The 17,811-nt window shown below is 40.5% G+C and overlaps 1 protein-coding gene across 1 annotated transcript in view; it reads left to right on the forward strand.

Annotated features, from left to right (window-relative positions):
* Positions 1-1,073: 1,073 nt before the first annotated feature.
* CDH2 (cadherin 2, type 1, N-cadherin (neuronal)) overlaps positions 1,074-17,811 on the forward strand; it is a gene marked incomplete at its 5' end in the record, with an annotated part of 107,044 nt that continues 90,306 nt past the window's right edge. Inside the window, one exon of the mRNA XM_009869496.1 lies at positions 1,074-1,185. Within this exon, the coding sequence (XP_009867798.1) occupies positions 1,074-1,185 (112 nt within the window). The remainder of the gene's footprint in view (positions 1,186-17,811) is intronic.

Raw genomic sequence — 17,811 nt, forward strand, 5'->3', positions numbered from 1 at the left:
CAAGGGCTCTGGCAACTTCTCAGCTGTGTCCCAGCCCAGACTGGTGTGGGAGCTGCCCTCTCCGCCTTGTGCAGCATGAAAGGAGTTTTGCAGTGTATGGTCACTTAGCCACGTGTAAGCTGCGCTGTCGTTTTCTGCAGCACTAAAAACGAGACAAAAAGAATCCACTGAAAAGAAGTCTTCATCCTTTGCCACAGAAAATTGAATGTTGTTGGTGGTTGGTTTTTTTATTGTTTATTTGGGTTTTTTTAATTTTTTTTTTCCTAATTCAAACTGTCCTGGAAACCAGCTTAGCCATCAGATGTATCTTCTGAACATGGAACGCTACACAACAAACAAGCTTCCAAATGCTGTATTATATTTCTTAATAAAAAGGCATTTATGGAGCTCTTTAAGAACATGACTTGAGTGGAAACTTTCTTAGCAAGTGAGAGAACAAACAGTTTCCGTGGCTCAGCTCTTCCCTTGTTGTGCAAATTTAATAATGCGCTACTTTCCTTTTAACTTAATATTGCTTTGAAATAGAAGGAGAGTACATTGGAAACATTTGGCTTTATATGGTATCTGTTTGAATGGTAACGCAAATATAAATTCTGTTAAGTTACTGCAAATGTAGCATTTTATCTTAGTTTACTTGTTTTAGTGCACCCTCTCATAGAAATACACTAAATAGAGCGTTTTAAAATGGCAGTTGAAGCTGTTCCTCTGAAGTAATCTGGCTACGAAAAAGTTGCTGATGAATTTTGTGCAGCGTTTATTTCCAGAGTAAGGAATGTTTTTGTTCCCCTTCTCACTCCCCTTCAGTGTTGATGACTGGTTTAGTGGAAGTGTTCAGTTGTCAGAAGAATCAAGATTGTGTATTATTTAGATCTTACCAGACAAGTGGGGTTTGTTCCTTCCATTCCAGTTATCAGAAAGATTAACCCTTTGCCCTCGCGGTCCTAATTGCAGCCATTCAGAAACAAAGATGCTGCTTGTACAAGACAGCAGCAAAATGGAGTATGTGCTGTCTGGAATGTTTGTCTGGTGAGCAAGGCTGGCGAGTATTACATAAATTTTGTCTTGTGTTTCAGGCACCGATAAAAGCAACCTGTGAAGATATGTCATGCAAGACTGGATTTCCTGAAGATGTTCACAGTGCAGTGGTGTCAAGGAGTGTACACGGAGGACAGCCTCTTCTCAATGGTAGGGTTAGGAAATATTTTTCTGATTCTTTTATTTTCTCCAGTTGTAACACTAAATAATTCTGGAGCATTTTCATCCTTAAATAGGCCACAAACTCTTGCAGGAAAGAACGTCAGCTGCTCTGTGATTATTTTTTGATTACTGTCATAGGACTTGGAAAATCTGTTGGCATTAGTGGTTGCACGCGCACCTCTGTTGACCGTAATTTGAAAATCCTGAGTGTTGTGAACCTTCCCGTGATTGTCCCCTAATTCTCTTTCTCAGCACAGCATTCACACTGATGTTTCTTGTTACCGCTGACGACAGGTACGCCTTCAGTCTGTGCTTACAGCCCATGTACGATTGATGGGAGGTAAAGAAAATTTCCCTTCTGCTTTACATCTCCTGTAGAACTACTGCACATACACCCAGTCTTGGCGCTCAAGTTGAGGCAGAGAGAGTTCTCTTCCTGCTTTTTCCTGGCAAGCTGAGGAGAGGTACCAATGGAAATTAAGACATGGGACAGGCAGCAGCACGAGAAAGCAGTTGCCCCTGAGCTGTCGGTCGGTGACTGAAGTGTTGCAGGCTCTGTGAGGAGCTGTGCCAGGAGAGGCAGGATGATGCCGGCACTGTCTCGTGGATGGTGCTTTGCTGTCTCACCCTGGCACCCACCTGCACCTAAATGGCATGGTGCCCAGCCTGGGGATGACCCAGTGCCCAGGCTGAGGATGACCCAGTGCCCAGCCTGGGGTTGACCTGCTCCTGAGCTCGTGGTGTCCTCGGCGAGTGCAAGCCCTTGCCTCTGCCGGGACGTGCTGCAGTCAGTACATCTGCCTGGGGGTCGTCCAGGGTGGGAATTCGGTTCGTCGCTGTTTTTCAGGTACAGAGTAATCATCTGTAGGACATGCAGGCATGTGCTCTGAATCTTTCCTAGATTTCCTAAACAATTAAGTTTCATTATGCAAGTTTGTAGAAGTAGAACCTTTTTTAAAAATGTGTGTTAAGTTGCCTGCTTTCTGAACTGCTAACTTTTTTTTTTTTTCCCCTTCCTAGTCTAATTTGTAAAGTGTGGAATTGACTAAGAACATCAGCTTTAGATGGTTTCAAATACATCTTAAATAAGGCCTAATTTAATTTAATTTGTTGTTTCTTTCGCATATAAATATGGTTACACAGATCAAGACATTTAAATGAAAAAAATTCTAATGAGTCTGCAAAACAAATGAACTGAAAGCTGTAGTCTTGATCTTACATGCTGTATATAGTAGTCTCTTTAATTATATTTTACAGACGTGTTTTGTGCTTTTTTAGAAGTATAATAGGAACTTGAATGCAGGATGAATTGATTAGCCTTAGTGTATTTCAACTTGAGTTATTAAAGCTTTTTCTGTTCAGTTTCAAGGAATTATATTCTACCACCACAGACTTCTCTTTTATTAAAGGATAGCTTAGAAATTCATGTATTAAAGTAAGTGTTCTGCCAATTCAGAAAATAATAAAGAGGAAAGAGAGTTTTTCTCGCTTTCCCACCAAAGGGGAGTTAATAGCTGTCTACTGTAGGCTCCTGCAATAGCTGTCGGCACCGAGAGCTCTTTTGGTAGGTGATGCACAAACCCGGGGAGGAGGGCAGAAACAGAGGCAGTGAGCACAGGGGGCAAGTGCTTTCCAGAGGTGCCGCCTTGAAATCACCAAATGTTTAATTATTGGTTAATTGTCATGCTGTCAGTTCACCTTAAAATATAGATCGCACAAGTTTTGAGACCTGCCCTGACTTGTGAAAGTTCTATTTGCTCTTCATGGAATCAAGACCCTTCCTGCAATTTCTCCCCCTTTTTTTGATTTGTGTCAGCTAGGAGCCACAGTGGACTGCCCACAAGCTCTCTGTTGCCATTGCTTGTGCAAATTTGATGGTAATAACTGACCAGCCTTGACTGAGTCTGAACTAGTAACGTAGGATGGCTGACTGACTTCCTTTCTCATTACTCATTGCGTTCACTTCCCTTACTTCTCAGAAGTGAGTGAGGCATGACTCGCAGTTTGTCCTTGAATGGTATTAAAACACATAGCATTTTGGGGAAGTAGGAACTGGAATAACTGTATGAGGCATACAGTGTGTATCATATTTTATCAGCTGGTTGAAAAATGACCTGGGGGAGTTTTTTTTTATCCTACCACTGTTTCTTCAGTTGAATTATTGCAGTGGTTAATTCTTTTGAAAATTCTGACATGCTTAAAAGCATATAATTTGCTGGTTACACATAAACATACGGTCCATCATTGCATAGCTTTGACTTAAATTTAATTATACTGTCGGTTTGAAATACTATTGTTGTCAAAAGCCTATTTTCTGGTTATTAAACTGGATTCAGATGACGCTGCTAGTTAAGTATAGTTACGCGACATTTGCTTCTTAGGGATAACTATGGGCCTGATTCTGATCTTAGTTGCCTTGCCTGTCTAACTTCTTGCTTATACTGGTATGAATTCAGAAGTGAGGCATATAACTGTAGCTTTATCTGTATGGTTTAAGAAGTGAAAGCTTTTGATTTTTTTTTTTCATTGAAACCTCAAGCACAGAGGCTTTATGGCCCTCTTCGTGAGCTGCAGTGTAGTTTGAACCTAACTTGATGCTTTCTTGATAAGTTCCTTTTAAAATATTGACCAGGAAAATGACAGTGTGCTTGTTACCTGTCTTGTTCATTTGCTTTTATCTTGCACAGTGGGGAATGAGTTTCTGCTAAGGTCTTCAGTTTCCATTGTTAGCAAGACTTAAATAAAATTAGAGTTATCATATGACTTGATGATCTGAGCCTTTGAGTTGTTAAAGTAACATGGGATGTGGTTTTTAAAGTATTATTATAAGAAATCTTTACCTTAGCGTATAGGCAGGGTTCCACCGTGCACTACAGGATATTGTATTTTCTGGAGAGGCTTCTCTTTCTATTTCTGTATTTGGGCAGTGCTTGGTTTTGAGGGAGAGTTGGACTTGTTTCTGTTACGTTTGAAAAAAAAAAAATCTTTGGTAATTTCTTTATCTTTTCATTCATACAGCTCAGATAATTTATCAGCCTCTGCTGATTTCTCCTTCTGTGCTTGAGAGGCCACAACACGTTAAAAATTGGTGGAGCAATACCTTCAGAATAACATAAATTGGAAAAGAGGGAAAAAACGCATCACGTTTATTACTGTGGGTAGAGCGAAGCAAAGAGAAAGAGCCTTGGTTTCTGGATGAGGAAATAGGGATTGTCTCGCAGGGAAAAGATGCGGGCAGTTGCAAAGTCACAGCAGGAGAAGCTGGAAACTACTCCTGCAGTAGGTCTTGACTGAGCTGTGTAGGAGAGAGCCTGCCGTGAGGTCTGTGTCCTGTTGCCTCCTCCTGGCATGGGGTCACCCGTGTCCTGTGCTCTCAAGTTCTCCAGTACAGGCTTCACCAGCTGTAGCCTGGAAGGCTCTTTAAAGCTGATTTTCTTGCAGAAAGTGTGGCAAGTCTGGCTTCAAGATGCAGTACTCTCAGGTCTCTAGACATGTGTAAGCTAAGTACTGTAGGTCCAGTTTTTAATTCGTAACATTTTATGTGTTGTTCCACTTGGTGGCAGGCACTTCAGTGAAGTTATGGTGACTTTTACCAAGGAACGAGATGAGCTCTGAGCTAGTATCGTAATTTCTGTGACGAGAGAAAAAAGAAAGTAATAACCTCTGAAACAAAATTAAAAAGAAAATTCACACATCTCCAAAAAAGTCCTACCAGTAAAAACATGGAGTTATTTGTGCCTCCAGATCTTGTAGAATTAAACTTTCAAGTATTTTAGGACTAAATTTTCCAACTTAAAAAAAATATGCAAATAACCTCTTGCCGGCCATCACCTAGGATAAGTAGATATCTAACCCAAATTGGCAAGCACAGTACTTCTTCTGAATTGATTCTCTAAATAAAATATAATTACTGTCTGGAAGACCATACATAAGATGTAGTATTTGGAGGAGAAGAGATTGAGTTAGAGGAAGTAATGTTTAATACATTAAATGCCCTTTCTTGTGCTCATTTTATCACAGTTCGTATTTCATCCAGGAAAAAGTACTTGTGGTAGTTTGATACATATGTCCAGCCTGTTTATCTAATCTTTGTTCTATATCCTGCAACTACTAAGATACAAATAATGCATTTCTACTAAAATCATTCACCTAGGAAGGTTACTTGAATGGTTATTTGCAGAACCATATCTTAAAGTTAGAGATTCTTACTCTGATAATTTATTTTAGTGCTTTCTTATCTTCCAAAACTATTTTAACGTTGTCCTCATTCTAAATGCAATATTTTGGTTCTCCCCTAAGCAAATTCATTGTCTAGACAAGATTGTTAAATGCATCCTTTTGACCGTTGAGTAGCTATAAAATGTTTCTAAGCTCTTTTGAGTTGCACAGTGATAAAGGGGGGAAAAAAAAAATGTTTTGATGTTGATCACCGAGATAAGTGGTGATTGTGGATAAGTAACAGAGCAGTTTCAGGAGCCATTTAAGCTGGAGCAAGGCGGCCAGAAGAGGCAGCTTACACCTTTCCTCCTCTTTGAGCTTGGTACCAAGTGATCATGAAACCTTAAAATGAACAGGGTTAACATTTATCTGGGGTAAAACTCCCTACTCCCTAGGCTTTTTCTGAAAGATTTTGTGTGCTTAAACAGAGCCGTGGTGTCCCTGCTGCCTTTTCTATTCTAGCAGTGCAACATTTAGAAAATAATATTTGTTTTGATGCTTTCAAACTGAGTGACAAAACTTGATTTTGGTGTTCCCACTGACTTACTTTGTAGTTTATCATTGAAAATACCAGTTGGTCTGAAACAGTCCAGAAACACGTTGCTGCGAATGTGATATTTGGGTATTGCCTGACATTTAAAAAGTAACTGATGTTTTTTTTTCATGATGATGTGAAAGTTGCATGGGCACTGTCTGTCCCAGGTGAAGCCACTCAGCTCTTTTTGCTGCTAGTGGTGTTTTAAGGGTCTACATATAAAAATGCCCGTTGTCAGCCAAGAATAAAATCTTTTTAAAAAAAGTCATAATGCTTAAAACTCAAGTCAGCAATGTATCTTTTAAGCCTTATGTCTCATTCCTTTCTATAAGCAACTTCTACACAATTATATTCTTACTATGGTAGCATGCACTGGCAGCTTTGATATTCCAGTACACTTCAACAGTAGATCTAGGGAAAGTATTTGTAGAAGAATCACATTTTCCAATAGGGAAATTAGAGCTTGCTTTTTCCCCCCATGAAAAAAATGAAAATGGTAACCACTTTGTTTCAAGTATCCTTGCCTTAAGCAAAAAGACAAGTTGACAAGTTCCTTCCAGGCAGACGGCCAAAGAATCTCAGATGGATGGTGTCTCTCTATGAGCTGCTGGCAAGCTGGGAAAAAATATTTCGATTCTTCCCAAATGTATTTTTTTCTAGAAATGCTCTTCCTGTATTATCTCTCATCCCAACTCCCCAAACCAAAACAAACTAAAATAATAATTACAAAAAACAAAGCAAAACCTCAGAACATTATCCTTCTACTTGTTCTTCTAAGCTTTAGTGGGAGTGAGAAAATTTTTTTTCGGAAGCTTATGCTTGGAGTATATATATATTTATATATCTATATTTAGATATATAATTTTTTTTCCCAGTCTTGCTTAACACTTAGTAGGTTTATTTCTGCCCTCTTCCATCTGAAGCAGCATAAATTTTAATGCTGTTAACTTGGTGATGCTGTGCCTTGTTGATTTATTTCATGTTCAAGTTGCATTTCAGTTCTCGGATCTCTTGCTTTCTTAATCCTTTTCCTCTTCTTCCCTCAAACAGCTTTCCTGTTTGTCTACTTTCTCTGCCCTACAGCATCCTAAATTCTCCTACTACACTGTCACGGAGCCTGTTGTCTGATGCCTGTTGTCTGTTCTTGTACCAAGTTCTTAACGTATTCTCAGATACTTGTCCCCTGAAAATCAGAGCTTTCTTTTGCTGAAATAAAAGCTTACGTTTCTTGACATGACATTTCCTTACTCAGTTTTCTCCACTCCTTAGTTAAACATAGAATATATCCTAGAGTATACGTAACAAATGTTCATCTTACAGAATGAACAATGGTAAAATACCTATTTGAATGATGACTCCTTTTTTCTAACTCCAATTTCTGTAAAGTTCTATGTCTGAGTTGTACATGATATCCAATTTTACTCTGTAGTGTTAAGCTACTGATTAATAGTGGTATTTTCTCATTGCAAGTTTATATGTAGAGCATTACATATATATGTAAAAGAGCATAAATGTAAGTAATGAAATTCAGCAATGTTTTGGATGTGCAACAAGGACAAACATTCTAAAATGTGTCTTCGGGATCCTAAAGCTGTTATGGAATTGCGGTATTAGGATCAATTTGAATATCCAGTATCAAATAACTTATCTCTTGAGTTCTAGTCAAGAAGTTATTCTAAAACATATTTTCATTTTATAGAATATTTAGGTTAGAGGTGGAAATACATTTTGTAGTTAAATCCTAAATGTACTGTTAGGTCTGTTTTTTCCAGAGAAGAAATTTGACTCGCACTTATTCCCTGCTAAAGGAATGCTTCTTCTATTTCCAGTGTAGACTCCTTTAACTACACCTTGATAAAGAGAAAAGTATTTTACAGAGAAATTACAGAAATTCTGAATGATTGCAGTGTTCTGGGATGTGTAAATTATATCTTGGTTAATTAGTCCAGCTCTGATAGTCATTTCTGTTTATGGTGCACTTACTTGGAATGTACTGAATTAATTAGTACTTATTCCCTTTTCCTGTATTCATCTGGTTAGTTACTAGGATCTCAAACGTGGTGTCCTTTCTGTGCACAGAACATGAATAAGGCGAGCTGTCAGCTGCCCCAAAAAGCTCTGGGCATGGCTCAACGGGGGGGTGGCAAAGGCGATGTTTGCTTCTGCCTCTGAGGCTGGGTCTAGCTTTATCATTATGCTGTTTCTAACACCATTTAGTGTCGCCTTAGCTCAGTTTTAAACTATGCCATCTGGCCTTGATTCCCACGGGGCCATTATTTCTCTTGAAATTGCTGTAGTTGGAGCCTTCTCCAAGGCTGACCTGTGATCTAGGGTAGCCTGGGAGGAATGGCGATTGCAAAGCTGCAGAAAGCCTCTCCAGTGGACAAAGGTGCCCTTGGGTATGGGTGATTAATTATTTAGTGACAGAAGAAAAGTTACTGTTGCTTGCAACAGCTGCATTTAAAAAAAAAATAAATAAAAATTATTTCCTTATGTGGGTAGATCAGTATATGGAATAATACATGGAGCAAAAATTCAGGTGAGGCCATCTGTGTTAGCATAGTGTGAGACGCACAGTATGTATAATTACGCATTCAAATTCTCCCTTATGACTACAATACATTTTTTGTTGACTTGTCATCTTTCTAACAACCCAGAAGACAAATTTACTTGAGCATCCTATTGAACTGATATAGTACGAAAATGCCCTTTATTACAGAACATATTACGATACTAAATAGATACGAATTCCGTTAGTATTTGAACACTACATAAAATCAAATACTACTGTGTTGAAGAATTGGATGTCAATCAACAAATCCAAGTACAGTTTGAACTGCTCTAATATTGGTTGAATGCAGTGAGGCAGATGCATTGCTTTTGTGTGAACTTTTGTTTGAACATAGGGCCGTTTTTTAATGTGGAAATTACCACTTTTGAAAGAATTCACTTCTAAATTTTCAGGGTATGTCCTAGGCATCAGAGTCAGCTCTGCTGAACTGAGAAGATAGGAGGGGCAGAAAGAACAAGGCAAGGGAACAGCGTCAGATTTTTGATAGAAGGGAAATCACTAGAGTTGCTAATATCTTTTAATCAGGCAGTAGAAGGAGTAACTGACCTCTGGTACCCTCTAAATCTTTCTTATTTAACACAACACAGATGGTTTTCCATTATTCCTCATGTACCCCAGCTAGGTGATTTGGCCTCCAGAGGGCAAGTGTAATGTTGGAGGGTGAATGGGGTGAAACTCTGGAGTGAAGAATGAGGTTGAGACAAGGGTTGGAAGTAGGAGAATCTGGGTGATTAAGGATGCTGGAATGAGTGGGGAAATGAATAGAGAGAGACTCTGGTGTAATTCAAGGGGAAAGGGAAAATGCAGGTTTTCCACAACTCTGGAAAGAACAAGAGAAACTTGGCATTGGTTGGAAAAAGAGGGTAGAAGCAACCTGAGGTAGGAAAGAAAGTGCCTTGGAGTACTTTTTGTATTTTCTCGTGACATCCAGTTTGAGCTAGTCACGGGCATCTGATACCCATCCTAAGGGAAATACCAGGGACGCAGTGGAGCTCACCAAAGTGAATTAAGTGAGCAGATAGTGCTGAGAAGCTTTTTTCTAGGAGAAGATGCTAGGCCTTTTCAGCATCAGAATGACAACACAATGCCCATGTCTCCCATTTTTCTGCAATTTATGCTAATGCCAGGAAAGTTAATTAACCTGAGTATTCAGACAAGATCATAACATGCATGCACAAGGAAGAGCCTTTTGAAGATAAACTGATCTTACAGCCAGGGTGCCTGTAGCTGCACAGCATTTCTTGTCTGGTGTTCTGGAGGCAGCATTGAATTTGAGCATTCGGAGCCCATCATTATCTAAAGAGTGGTCTAGAATCATAGAATCATAGAATGGCCTAGGTTGGAAGGGACCTCAGAGATCATTTAATCCAAGCTCCCTGTCATGGGCAGGGACGCCACCTCTCGACTAGACCAGGCAACACATGGGCACCGAGCAGGAAACCCACTGCTGCTTCTTGCCGCAGGTAAATTTGTACCAGTAATGATGTTTTCATTGTTTCTCACCTTGATTATAGATGTGCAGTTTAAGTGCCTGTGAAAGTACCAGCCTTCAGTAAAGCTAACAGAAGATAGGCCAAGAAATGCAACTTACTTTGCTTGAGTTATAAATGCATCTCAGTGCAGTGGCTGTAGGATGAGTGACATCAGCAAGCTGATCTGACACAAAACTATCTGCTTTTTGTTGGGGACTAGTTGTCCCCTGGGTTACCTTGTTTTGTTGATTTACTGGGACCTGCGGTGGAAAAGTTAATGAGAAAAGGGGGCTATTGGAGTGATGAGAGAAAAGGAGGTCATAGCTGAATGAAACTCCACTGTGTTAGATTCTGTTAGGCTTTTTTTTTTCTTTAGCTTGTTGGTTGGGTTTTTTTTCCCTTCTCCCTGCAGTGCAACCAGGAACTTGCTTCCTGCTGTTTTAATTTTTTTTTTTGCCCAGGATTGGGCAGCTGATGGGCTCCCTGTCTGTCCCTTGCTGCCTGCCGCATCCTAGCCCTGTCCAAGTGTAGCAATGAATTGTGCCGGCGGTTCTTAGCTGGGTTGCAGATGACAGGGAGCAATCCCATTAACCCGCCGAGCCCGGCTGCTGATAATCCCAGAGAACCAGCGCACCAGGGGCTGCCCGTAGCCACCGTCCCTCGCCTTGCCGCAGCCCCTGCCTGCCCATGGGTACTCATGCTCCGGGCACAGCACGGCTTGGGTGCATCTCCTCCTTCACTGAGCTTCCTGCCTGCAGAGCTTCAGAAATTGGCCAATTTTGTTGTTTATGTTATTTTTCCTTTTCCCTCTTACTGTTCGCTGCATTTTTGTCAGGTCTTTGACCAGATATTATGATCTTGTCTGCTTGCCTGAAGGAGCAAGCTCGCTCTTATGCACTGTGCTTGCTTTTTAACAAGTAGGTTTTGAAAGTTAATGGCACATGCCACTCAGGTTGTGGAGAAGAGGAATTATTTAAGACCCTCTGTGAGTTCTAGTTTAACGTTCTCTTAAATAGGAAAGTTACGAATCCCTAAAAGCATGATTTGTAACATAAAAGCTATCAAAATAGCAGTGCAATCTGTTAAAGTGTTTAAAAATTTGATTCTCTGCAGTTTAAAATGTGAAATAAATGTACACTAATTGTTTTGAATGGAGATGAAGATGGTGTTTGAAGCCAGTCTTTAAAGGAATTAGTGAGATAGCACGGCAGTTAATGGTGGAGCCCTATTTTTCTGTAATGGGCTCAGCAATGTTCCCTAATTAGCTAGCAAATTGATATTCAAATACAAGTAAACTGGCAATCAAATACAAGCAAAACATCTATGTAAATAGGCTTTGATTTCTGCATTTAGCATACCTGTATCAAAATAATGTGTGGGTGGAGAACAAGCTCTTTAGCTGTTTTTCAGCATGGAGCTTTTATTAATGGTGGCTCACTGGTTGCATTAGGTCAGTATTTTGGCACAAGCACATGAAAAGGGGAAAAAAGTTGCCCTTTCTTCCACAAGTGAGTGGCTTTTAAATGTTAATAACATAGCCCTGAGTGCATATGAGGTTTTTCCCATCTTCATTTCTTTCTGGTTTTGTTAGCTAGTTGTACACATAAGATTTGATGCGTAGCTGAGTCAGTGAAAATTATTCTGGTGGCTTTCCTGGTTTTGGATCGTGTTTATATCATTATTAAAATTGTTACTGTATGGCACAGCCATTTAACTTTCAAGCCTTATTGCAGAAACTGGATACATAAAATTTTTGTCTTTCTGTTATAGAGTTTTCTGCTCCATAGGGTGGGGGTTCTTAAAACTTGAATTTACCGTAGTGCCTAGCAGAAGTAGTTTGCAAACTTGTTTTTTTCCCTAGGAGAACGGCACAACAAAGCTGTTGCGTAAGAGTTGTTGTAGGGAAAGGTAAATAAAGATCACGTGTTTAAAATTTGGATTCTAGTGTCTTTTTAAACTCTTCAGTCTATAAAACATCTCTGTCATTGACACACTGATAACTTGTTAACTTCCGTCTGTAAGCCTACTGTTTTTTGACAGATGGAAGTGTGACTGTATCGGTGGGTCAACTACGTGACTTTATCTTCCACATATGCTCCTTTAATCATCTGTCCATGGTGTTTATCATCTGAGTTCTTCAAGAGAAAAAACCCAAACAAAGCAAACCCCAAAAAACTCAGGTTAAGGGTTTTCTGTGAAGCAGCTAATACGATTTTTACACTGTAGAAATAATACAGCAATAAAAATCTTTAGCATTCCAATTCAGCATGTGTTTTTTCTGTTCAGATAACCACAGTTTTCCCTTTACAGTGCTTTAGTGCATGTTTGTGCTTTTATAAAAAATTGATTGATTCAGTTCCCAGGGGATGGCTAATGGGGGAGTGTAGGTCCCTTGGAGAAGGTCACAGGCTCAGATTCAGTCCATCGCTTGCATCCAGTAGCCATTAACTGATAGCTGCTTGGTAGGCTATGCAAAAAGAGCCTTGGTTGGTTTGGTTTCTTCTGAAGGAGTCTATGTTGAAAAGGTATTTATTACAACAGAGCAGAAATATGTTTGGAAATAGAGGAAACCGCAGCAGTGCATGGAGGTAGGGAGCGTTGATGTATATGAAGGTAGCTGGAAAAAATCAGTATCACTGTGTAGAAGAGAGAAGCAATGAAATAGAGTGAAGTTTTAACCTCTTGGAGTGCGTTTATGTAGAACTGAGATATATTGGGGTAGAAGTTTCAACAGCTTGGAGCAAAAAAGCATATCTAGCATTTCAAGTGTTAAGGGTGTTTTTGCCTACCTGTAACTGATCCAGCATGTTTTGCAGAACCAAAATGAAGTCTGTATCTGGTTGAAACTTAAAATACAAACAGCAAAAGAAGCCCCTCCCATTCTTGTGTTGCATGTTACTATCTGCACTTAGGACTGTGTCCGGTCTCATTTAATTAAAATTTTGTTATTATGCTTGTGTGCAAATTAAATTTTTTATAATGACATGTATCATTTTTAAATATGGATCATTTTCTTCTTAGAGAAGATTATTTTATCAGTAGTTACAACTGCAAATATTGTTTATTTCCTCCTGGTTTTTGCATAAAAGGCTCTGCAATTTACAGATGCCAGACTGTTGAAAATGTGAACTGGACGCTACACATTTTTCATGAGGACTCTCTTTGAAAATGCCATGAAATAAATTAATAACTACTTGGGTTAGAAAGAAATCTGAAAGATCTTTGGAATGCTTTGTTGTAGATCTCTTTCCTACTTGCTGTCATTGGAGCTGGTCTGTGTTTAGTTCTATGGGTCTAAGCCTATGTTTTTAATTGCAAACAAAATATTGTGCGTGTGAGCCTAGCAGGTGAGCAGTCTGGTTTTATATGGTTCCCTGTATGTATTTTTTTTTTATTGGAGTACTCTTCTGTAAAGCGTAGCTTTGTAGAAGGTGTAGAGATAGATAAATTGTTTGATAGGCTGTTACACAAATATTTCAATAATGACTGTCAGCCACATGTATTTATGATGCGGAGAATTTTCCAGGCTATACATAGTGTCAAAATGTTGCTGAAGGTCAAATCGTGGTTTGTTTGCTTAGAGGGCTTTGTTTTTATTTGGTGCTAGACTTCTTAAGTCTCTGTTTGTATTACTGCTTTGGCAGGAATCTTGTCCTTAATTTTAAAATTTTTGCCAGCCAGGCTCTTCTCTGCCACAGGGTAAATTGAATTTGGAGCATACTGAGCCATAAACTGAGGTGAAAAAGGTCACCTTTGTGCGATAAATGCAAACAATACTGATACCTTTACTCATTTCATATCACGTACTTTATGTTAACTTTGCCAATTTTACAAGCAGCAAAAGGGAAAATATTTCCTTAATGAAATGGTAATACTAGACAAGTCCTTAGAAGAGCTGAGGATGTTGGGTCTGTCATACTTGGTAAGGGACAGGCAAGTGTTCTTGGTTTATTGAAGATGTACCCACTTAATTCTGATTAGGTGATTGGGAAGGTTAGTATTCATTTATACACAGTCTCATTTTATACACAAGCATTTGACATTGTCCTACATGACATCCTTTAAAATGGAGAGACATGAACTTGATGGGTGGACCACTCGGTGGATAAGGAACTGGCTAGAAGATTGCACTCAGAGAGTTGTGGTCAACGGCTTGATGTCCACATGGAGACCAGTGACAAGCGCAGTTCCTCAGGGGTCTGTTCTGGGTCCACTACTGTTCAGCATTTTTGTCAGTCACATGGACAGTGGCATTGAGTGCACCCTCAGCAAGTTTGCTGATGACACCAAGCTGTGTGGTGCCGTGGACTCACTTGAGGGAAGAGATGCCATCCAGAGGGACCTTGACAGGCTTGAGAAATGGGCCAGTGCAAACTGCATGAGCTTCAACAAGACAAAATGCAAGGTCCTGCACCTGAGTCGGGCCAATCCCAGGCACAAATACAAACTGGGCACAGAGTGGGTTGAGAGTAGCCCTGAAGGGAAGGATTTAGGAGTGTTGGTAGATGAGAAGCTCAACATGAGCTGGCAGTGCGCTCCTGCAGCCCAGAAGGCCAACCGCATCCTGGGATGTATCCAGAGAAACGTGGTCAGCAGGTCAAGAGAGGTGATTTTCCCCCTATACTCTGCTCTTGTGAGACCCCACCTCGAATATAGTCTCCAGTTCTGGTGTCCCCATCATAAGTGGTGTCCCCACCTCTACTACAAGGGTAGGCTGAGGGACCTGGGATTATTCATCTTAGAGAAGAGAAGACTTTGGGGGGGACCTTATAACTGCCTTCCAGTCCCTGAAAGGAACCCACAAGAAGGCTGGAGAGAAACTTTTTACAAGAGTGTCTAGCAATAGGACAAGGGGAAGTGGATATAAATTGAAGGAGAATACGTTTAGATTAGATCTTAGGAAGAAATTCTTCAGTATAAGAGTGGGAGGACTCTGGAATAGATTGCCCAGAGGGGTTGTGGATGCCCTCTCCTTGGAGGGGTTCAAGGCCAGGCTGGATGAGGGCATGAGGAAGGCCAGGCTGGATGAGGCCATGAGCAACCTAGTCTTGTTGAAGGGTGTCCCTGCCCATGGCAAGGGGGTTGGATTAGATGATCTCTTAGGGTCCCTTCCAACCTAACACATTCTATGATTCTTTACTGCCTTTCTGAACTCATGTGCCTGCAGATGAACATGGTATTATCTTTTGAATTGATGGTCCTGCAAAACATTAAAAATAATTCTTCTTCACTATACTGCACATGAAAATTAAAGTTTACCTTGTAAAATGACTTTGCTGCAGCCTGCAGAATTTTTAGTGGTGCCATGACTTGAATCATCAGGTGTCCAAAGCCCTCGGAGTTGGATGTTGCATGTTCCAGGCAGTATCACAGCTCTTTTTCCTCTTTTTTTCCCTTTTTTTTTTAAAAAAAAAAAAAAAAAGAAAGAAAGAAAAAAGACAGTTAACTTGCCTGTGACTGAAAGGCTTAAAAGATGCTGTCATGTAGGGTTATTGACAATGACTGGGAAGATTAGGAGGCCAATTTAGGAGATTGATTACCCCAAGCTCCCTCACTGTAAGAGGACATTTTCCCCAACTTGAAGCACGTAAGAATTGCAGAGGAACAGCAGCAGTTCTCGAATACAGAACTTGTATCTTGCTAGTGAGAGACAATCAAAACAGATGTGCAGTAAAATAAGGTTTTCTGATACTAGTCCTACTTGTGCCTCGCTCTTCCAGACCCGAATCCATGATTTGCTGTGGATGAGGTGGCTAAAACAGCTTTAAAGCTTTAATTTGTTGTGGGAATTGAATGGTAATACCTTCCTGATACAAGTCACACTTCACAGAAGACAACCCAATGCATTTTAACTGATGAAAGGGGTGCAGGGGCAGACTTGCCTTCTTGTGCCTAAGGCTGAAGTTCTGTATTACAATTAAAGTCATCTAAAGGTCAAGTATTATTGGAGAGGACTGTCCCATGGCTCTTACTAGCCCCTTCCCAGTGGTCCAAATGCTGCTTTTTTTGCTGGATATAGTGGTTGTGCAGCCTCAGTATGAATCAATGCAACAGGTTGATCAGACTTACCCCAGAGCAAAAGAGAAATAATATTCCTTTGGATCAGCTGGATGGATTAACTTGTCCCACAGCTGTGCTGTAGTGGCTTCTGGGAGAAGAGGGAGATAGGTCTGTGGGCTGCAAGACCACCTCCTTTAGCAGCAGCATCTGCCCAAATCGTTTATTTTAATTGTCATACCAGAAGTGCATCCTAGCTGTGTCTGTAAATATCACTATCTTCTGCTGAGGTCTTCATCCAGCGTCTCCCACTGGCCAGCAGTATTGCTTTCCTGTCATTTTAGATCTGCAGAACCAGAGCGGCTGATTTGAGCATCTAGTATGCAAATAAGATGACCTTTTCGCTATGATTACATTTTTTTATTAATATATAAATCATGGATATTTCACCATTAACTTGAGCCCTCCTGTGAATTATGGGAGTGATGTGCAGCATTTTAATCTTTTCTCCAGCCTGTCCAGTCTCTTTCTCTCTCCACTGTGACAATCTGGCAGTAAACCCCTAAACAAGCAGCAGTCTCCTCAGACAAGAAGAGTCATAGGTCTTATTGCAGATCTGCAAGACAAAACAAAGCAAGCAAAGCTGACTACCCTGGTTGTAAGCCACTTAGAATCATAGAATTGTCAGAGTTGGAAGGGACCTTGGAGATCATGTAGTTCCAACCCCCCGGCCCCGCTATAGGCAGGAACATCCCCCACTAGATCAGGCTGCCCAGAGCCCCATCCAGCCTGGCCTTAAAAATATCCAGGGATGGGGCTTCCACCACCTCTCTGGGCAACCAGTGTCTCACCACCCTCATGGTGAAGAACTTCAAGAAGAATTTTTACACGTACCCCTTCTTGAACTCTTTCTCTAGTCACCTGGGGTCACCGTAAAGCATGACAGTCTACCTGGGCTGCTCCAGGAGCTTCAGGAGCGTGCTTGCTCCTCAGACTCTTCTGTGTGTGAAGAGCTTTGAGGGACAACCCTGCTGGATTCTCCAGCTGCAGCTGAGGGTGCCACTGCAGAGAGGCAAGATCGGCAGCTTGCAGGGGAAAGGCAGAAGAGCCCCAGGGCTCCCCCTCTTTGGTCACAGGGACTTGGGAAGTGGTCTTCAGCAAGAGGTCCACAGCTGTTTTCTGCAGTACGTTCCTGTGGTGGCAGGGCATGCTGTTCTTAAGCTAAGGCTTAAGTCTTGTTCCAGGTGTTTCTACTGTGGCAACTGAGGTTAAAAAAAAGAAACATTCCCTGTGACTTGTAATAGTCAGTTTGATAAAGTTTGAGTTGAAAACAAAGCTTCTAAGCTGAAGTCTGTGGTTTGTTTTGGATAGCATTTTTTAAAGCTTTCCATTAAAGGAAAGAAAAAAAGGAAAAAGAAGCCTTTTAAACTATCTACTCCAGAGATCTTTATATAGCACAATCTACTTCTCTTAAATTAGTGGTCAGCATAAAAGTGATTCATCAGAACTGGTGGATTTAAGTAAGTATAAAATGTGGGAAGAGGAAAATTAGTTCCAGAGTTTCTGAGAATGCTTGAAATTCAAGGGAAATCTGGCTAGTCTAAAATCAACCACAAACTTCCTAAGTTTCTAGTATTCAGGGTTTTTTTTTTTGTTTGTGTTTTTTGGGGAGGGATGTTTGTTGGGGTTTTGTGGTTTTTGTATTTGTTCTTTGGGGGTTTTTTTGATGTATCAACTGGAAAAGGGGAATTCTGTCAAATCTTCCATAGACCTTACATTCTGGAAAAGATTTGCAAGTCTTTATGTATGTTCTGTGAATG

This window comes from Apaloderma vittatum, unplaced genomic scaffold, assembly GCF_000703405.1.
Source record: "Apaloderma vittatum isolate BGI_N311 unplaced genomic scaffold, ASM70340v1 scaffold2825, whole genome shotgun sequence".
Taxonomy (NCBI): Eukaryota; Metazoa; Chordata; class Aves; order Trogoniformes; family Trogonidae; genus Apaloderma; species Apaloderma vittatum.